The sequence below is a fragment of the Hipposideros armiger genome, unplaced genomic scaffold, assembly GCF_001890085.2.
Source record: "Hipposideros armiger isolate ML-2016 unplaced genomic scaffold, ASM189008v1 scaffold_818, whole genome shotgun sequence".
NCBI lineage: Eukaryota > Metazoa > Chordata > Mammalia > Chiroptera > Hipposideridae > Hipposideros > Hipposideros armiger.
Genome location: NW_017732168.1, coordinates 291221 through 298350, shown reverse-complemented (window position 1 = coordinate 298350; position 7130 = coordinate 291221). Strand labels below are relative to the sequence as shown.

General features: G+C 37.8%; 1 protein-coding gene across 1 annotated transcript in view; it reads right to left on the bottom strand.

The window, feature by feature from the left end:
* The window catches only part of COL6A6 (collagen type VI alpha 6 chain), a 101675-nt gene that overhangs the window by 3471 nt on the left and 91074 nt on the right, over nt 1-7130 (bottom strand). The window contains 1 exon segment of the mRNA XM_019628915.1: nt 4765-4858. Within this exon segment, the coding sequence (XP_019484460.1) occupies nt 4765-4858 (94 nt within the window).

Here is a 7130-nt window from a genome sequence, read left to right as displayed (position 1 = left end):
TGCGTTTCTTAAAATCTCAGAGCAGAATGATCTAATTTTTATGCAAGTCATTCTGACGACTTGCCAAGGCATCTTCTTGGCCAGGCCTCTTGCCTAGCAGGGATTCTCATCTTCCTCTCAATTCTATGCGCTCAATTCTGCCTCACTTCTCTTGAAAGGCGCAGGCAGGGAGTTTCAGAAGCGGCTGTGTGGCTTGTCACTGTTACAGTCTTTGGTCACTTAGAGAAGGCCTGGGGTGTCCCAGCTCAGCACAGCAGCTGGGAGTTCACCCACAGAGAGGTATAGATTTCATGTGTCAATTTCTAATGCCCCCGCCGCCAGTCCCTGACATTTTACCATTTTGGATTCATAAGAGAAGCTGAGCCTCTAGTATACCTAGGGCAATGTGGAACAGGGGAAGAAACTTCCCGACCAGTAGCACTGTGAATCCCCTCCCCCACTCATATTGCTCTTCAAACAGAACACATAGTGGGAGTGATTTCCAAAAATGCCTTTTAATTTGTATAAGCTGGAGCCTAATGCAAACGCAAATGCAACTACGAAACACCTTTCCACGCTTCCAGACACCTGCAGCAGGGGGAGCCCTGCTCTTGGTGGACTGACTGCGCAGGCCTTAGTCCTGACTTCAGGAAGCATTTGCTGCTGGACAGTTCTCCTGACTGCCTGCAAGGGAGAGCGATTCCAGGCAGAGTCTTCTTACAGCTTCCTTACAGCTTCTGCAGCTGGGGCTTCTGGATTGGGAGTTTCTCTCTGGCCCTGAGCACCACATAGAAGTGCACACGCTGCACAATAAAAGAAGGCATGCTGCCGAAGGCATCTGCCTAAGTGTGCTTCCCAGGGGCTGGTGCACATCTGATTTCAGTCAGATGTTGGGTAGGTACGTGTGTGTGTGTGAGTACAGCATGATTTACCACCGAAACAAAGAAGCACTCATGTAACTACTTCATTTCAATTATTTCTAATTTTAAAAGTATAAGTAGTATTTGGAAATACAATATATATATAGTTTTAAAAGAACTAACTTTTGCCTTTGTTGATATCTTTTTAAATATCTTAATTAAACAGCATTAAGTTCTATTTTTATTCCTATCTTTGGGTATATTCTGTTTCTTTTTCTTCTATAACATCTTAAGAGCAATATTTAGCTCATTAGCTTTCAGAGTTTAAAAAAATTTCCCTAACATAGTAAGACTATAAACTTGCCTAAATTATGAATTCTGACATATCCCACAATCTTGACACATAACAGTTTGATTATTATACAGTTCTGAGTATTTTTAAATTCTCATTATGATTTTTTTTGGTCCCAATAGTTATTTAGAAATGTGATTTTAATTTTAAATATATGGGCTTTCAAAATATTGTTTTTACTAATTTCTAATTTAATTGCATTGTGATCAGATCATTTGGATTGTATGGCACCAACTTCTAGAGGTGTGTTAGTGCTTGGTAAGTTAAAAATTGCACAGTGAGCACCTGTAAACTCCCCACCTTGATTCATCAGCTGTTGGTGTTCCATGCGTTCTTCAGAAGAATGTCTCATTTATCTGTGCAGGGTTCTAAATGAGTCTATTAAATCAAGCTTGTTACCTATGATGAAATCTTTTACACTTTACTAATTTTTGTCTGCTTGACGTATCAATATTCAAACTGGTATACTGAAATTTCCAACTCTGATGACAGTTCTATGGTGCTTTCTCCATGTAGTTTTTCAATTACCACTTTGTATGTTCTAAGATTTTATTATCCTCTTATAAATTTAGAATTGTTGTCTCTTCTTCATGATTGAACACTTTGTCAACATGTAGCGACCCTCTTTGTTCCTATAAGATGGTTTTGTTTTAAATTATATTTTCTGATATTCATATAGCTATTCCAGCTTTGTTTTTAAAATATTTACCTCATATATTTTTCCCATAATTTTACTTTCAACTTTTCCATTTCTAATTTTTGTATCTGTGTCTCTTGCAAACAGTTTTATTTTGTTTTGCTTTGATTTTATTTTGTTTCTTAAATCCACCAATTTCTGATTGTAAATGACATGTTTAGTCTAGGTATTTTTATTATATTGGGTTTTCGGAAAAATCATGATGCACTTTTGCAATGAAAAACAGAAAAAATACGTCATGACTTTTCCGACAACCCAATAAATACTGATATATATGTACTTAAATGAATTTGATCCTGTTGTCTTACATTTTGCCTTCTACTTGTCCTTTTTTCCTTTTCTTGCCTTTTTATTAAAAATTTTTGTTGTTTTTTAATAACAAAGATAATTTTATTGCTTAATGTCTTTTATCATGTTTAAGTAATTAATATTTATTAATATTTATAGTCTTAGTACAACTGGTTTTTTCTGTTAAAAATCATCAGATGCCAAATGTTTTCTTTTCATAGCTTACAGATTTTTTTGTAACCCCACTAATTGGATATTAATATTATTTTAAAATACATTTATTTAGATATTGACTAATTTTTATCATTCACAATTCTTGCATCTGAGCCTTTCCTTCTGTGGTCATTTTAAAAAAATTTTCATTGAAGTACATGCTTTAGAAGTTCTTTTAGCAAAGGTCTTTTTCTGGTGAACTACTGTTTTTTGTTTATTCAAATTGTCTTTGTTTTACCATTATTTTTGAAAGACAATTTTTTTAAGTTGACAAAAATTTTCTTTCATTACTTTAAAGGTTATAAATAATTTTGTGAATTCCACTATTGCTATTGATAATTCAGCTGACAGCCTAATAATAGTTTCTTTGTAGGTTCTTTGTAGGTGATCTTACTGGCTGCTTTTAAGTTTTCTTTGTCTTGATGGCCTAATTCCCCTACACCATGTCTAACTGTTCCTTTCTTGTTATTTATCCTGCCTGTTAGATCTTGTCTTTTCTCCACCTTTTAATTCATGTCTTTCATAAGTTCTTGAAAATGACCATCTCTTTATGTCTCTGCATACTGTCTCTCATCTATTATTTCTACTTTATCTTTCTAGAATTCCAATTAGATAGCTTAGGTCTTTCTGTTCTGTACTGTCTCTAAACATCTTATATTTATGTTCTCTGCATTCTGAGTAATTTCTTCAGCTTTATTTTCCAGTTATGTTTCTTTTCAGATGTCTCTATTACTCTGTATAATCCATCCACTGAATTTTACAAATTTTTTTATTTTTAAAATTGTCAGGTTTGCTGACTGTTGTAAACAGAACCGTGAATAAATACCTGTATACCTTCCACCTAGATGATTCTCCAACTGTACCATCTTGCTACTCCGGATATGTGTGTACATACACACGTATGTCTATATATATACACATGTATGCATGCATGCACACGTGTGCGTGCACACACACACACACAAACGCACGCACACACACACACACCATCCTACTTCCCCTAAAAACCACCTGACAGTAGGCTGCAGCCATCATGTATGTTACTCTCAAATACTTTAGCACATCTCTCTCAAGAACAAAGACATTCTTATACTAACATGATGGTATCACCACAATAATGAAATCCACATGAATTATTATCATCCAACATATTGTTTATATTCACATTTCCCCAGCTGTCCCCCAAAAGTCAGCTACATAAGCTTTTTGTGTGTGTGTGTGTGTGATCTATGAGCCAATCGAAATGTACACTATTGCATTTGGCTATTATGTCTCTTTAATCTCTCCTATTCTAGAACAGTACCCCATATCCCTCTGCTGTTCATGATATTGAAACCTCTGAAGAATATAGGCTAACTGTTCTGAAGAATATTCCACATTCTGGAATTGTCCAGTGGTTTCCTCATTATTAGACTTGGGTCAAACATTTCTAGGAAGAGTGTCACCTAGATGATGTTATATCTCCCCTTACATCACCTTGGGAGGCACATAATGGCAGGTCTTGGTTGCAATGGGCACTGCCTGACCTTACTGCCAGTCCTTACCATGTAAAAGCACATTTCCCTCTTTGTAATTAATACATAATATGAGAGTGGTTCCATGAGACTGTGTGAATAGACTGCTCCCCAACAACCTGTCACCCAATGGTTTTAGCATTCCTTGATCCTTGCTGACTCAGTTGTCACATTTGGGATTACAAATTGGTGATTTTCTAATTCTACCATTTCTTCTACATTTACTAGCTAGCATACTTCTATAAAAAAGAGCATTTCCTCCCCCTCCTCCCTCACAGGGTCTCTCTGTAGCCTTGTGAATTTTTAAGATTCAATATATTTTAATCCATTACTGTCATTATTCTTTCTGATGTTCAAATTGTCCAACACTGCGCCAGTGGGAATCCTTTCAAGATAGCTCCTCTGCCCTTTTGATATGACACTGCTAGTTTTGACTACTTTCTTGCGTTCGGGCATAACACACGTTCAGGCTCACATTGTGCTTTCCCCACTGCAGCCTAGAATTAGCCATTTTTTCTAAGAAACTCTGGTTCCTTTTAGTGGGGCATGATATTTATGAGCCAAGATCTGGTCATTAGGTATGCTCATTGTCACTGGAAAGTCCCACTGGTGGTTTTACTTCAACAACTCGATTTTCCACTTAAAACAATCTCTATTTGGTTGTTGTTCAAACCAACCTGGTCACTTTTGATGATTAACTTTTGTTCCCCAAATTATATTTTCATATTGTTTAGCAATAGATGTTGTCCAAATAGGATGGAGGAGGAGGAAGAGGAAGAAAAAGAAGGAATCGATAGAGAAGGAGGAGAAGGAAGGGAGTAAGGTGCATTTATTCATCAAGTAATAGCAGATGGTGAATACCTTCGCAACTCTTGTAGGGGCTGCTTTGGACTTCTAGAGCTGAGTCTACTGCACTTTGTTTGGAAATTTATTGGTGGATATCTGTTGATGGCATCTAGGAGGAGAAAAATTTGTGATAAGTCTCTTGTTCATGGCTATTAACATTACAGCAACCTACTCTGTATGCAAAGCTTCACTTCGTTTTTTCACATCCACCAAAGAAATATACCAACTAAGGCAGCCATATGAGGCGACAGCAGATTTCTCAGGGGAGTCTCTAAAACTGGATTTAAGAAAACTACGTCTCTGCCGAATTTATAGGTAGAGAATTCAACTTACTTTTCAATAAGATGCCCGTAGCTGCTAAAGTTGGTCAGACATTAGAGATATCATGAACCAGGCCTAAGAGTCTGGCCTCTAACTGACAGGAACCAATCAGAACAGTTATTTTTATTTGCACTTTTAAAATATCCAAATGCAAAGGGAAAGGATATTCCCTTTATGGTCTCTGTATCATTAACAACAACAGAAAAATAGCGCCATCTTGGGTTTAATTCATTAGCTCATTTCATTTGGAAGTATATTAATTTTTTATAACAACAAAGAATGCCTCTTTCCACACCATTTAAACATTTAAAAGCCATTTTTATGGGAAACTTTAGAAAATGTGTTATTTCCCTGAAGTATTAAATTGAACAGACTTGTTAAATGCAATTACATCTCTTCCTGGTGATCCAAGGTCGTAAACGGCAAGTTTGTCCTGGGCTTGTGATACAGCACCGTCTCCAGAACTGCTGGTGTAGATTAGGCTGTGTGCTTCTAGACTGAAGGGCCCACGCCTGTGATGTTTCCCTTACCATGCATCTGATTTTTAATTTTTTATCTGTCTTAGCTCCAAGCATCAGGTTGTTTGTTAGTTTTGTTTCTCTTAGGAAGTGTGTTGATTTTGATATGGAGTGTGCTTGATCGCCAACTCGATCACAACAGTATGTTAAGAGTCACCACAGAGAGGGAGCTGGACTAGAATCCCCAGGAGGGAAAAGCAAGTGGCTCACACCTAATAAATACGCGTTAATGTTGAACAGGTGAGTAGGAGTCAGTGGACCTGCTATGGAGCTAAGTATGCAGGCTCAAATATGATTTTGTCAAAGCCTTTTTCAACTTTTTGTACTTCTACAGCTATATTTTAAAGATGTCTAGATTTCTAGATACTTAATTTCTAGAAAAGTGGTGACGATATGACTATAGTTTTCCAAAAAGCACTTTCGATATCTCTCACTTACCCCAAGTTATTATTCTTAAAACATCTCTTCCTCTTGCCCTGGGTGGTGGTGGGGGTGTCATTTAGCTAAGCATACACAGACAGACCTAATTTTATTGCGCCTCGCTTTATTGCGCTCCACAGGCATTGCGTTTTTTTATAAATCCAAAGCAAGACAGCAAGTAGATTGCGACTTGCTTTACTGTGAGACTTGCTCTGTTGCCATAGTCTGGAACCAAACCTGCAATATCTCTGAGGTATGCCTGCAGTTTGGCGAATTACCATGAAACACCACTAAGACTTTTGGGGGCACTGGGGAAGGAAATTCCATCTTAAACTTCCTTTTAACTTTTTGCCTAAGGAGTGTTTCTTTACAAATTCCTCAGTCTCTCAGGGTAGCCTTATGTTTTACCCTTACAAATAAATGCCTGTGATTACTTCCTTCAGAATGACCGGTAGTCCCCCCCCCCTTCTTTTATCTAGCTCCTCTCTGTGGTTCCTATTTCAGAACACATCCACATGAATTTCACTGTGGGAGCTCACTGCTCCCATATCAGTGTATCTCAAACCATGTGTACATGTGAATCCCTGGGGATCTTGATAAAATGCAGATTCTGGCTCAGAATCTCAGGAGTAGGGCCTGAGATTGCATTTTCCAGAAGCTCCCAGGTGATACCAGTGCTGTTGTTGGTCCTAGACTGACGCTTGGAGTAGCTGTGTCCCATCAACAATTTCCCAAGGCTCCTCAGACCTCACCTGCACTTACTAGTCGAGGTCTTTGCAGCCTTACCTGCTCTCACTGTGTCATGTCAGTGACAAGCTGGAGACACAATCAGAACCTCCCTTACACTACTCTGGGTGCTCTTTAGCCTGTGTTCATTTTTCTTTACTTGAACTCCAAGGGTTCATTCACCATGAAAACATTCAGAAATTCAACTAAGTGCTTTTCAACCTCCAGAGTCATTATCAAGACATGGCTTGTTTTGTGTGTGTGTGTGTGTGTGTGTGTGTGTGTGTGTGTGTGTGTGTTTAATGTATCCTGTTACATTCAAAATGAATTGCATACTTCCAAGGCAAGCTCACGCCAAGAAATATGGGCTTTTTTTTTTTTAATGGGCACCAGCTA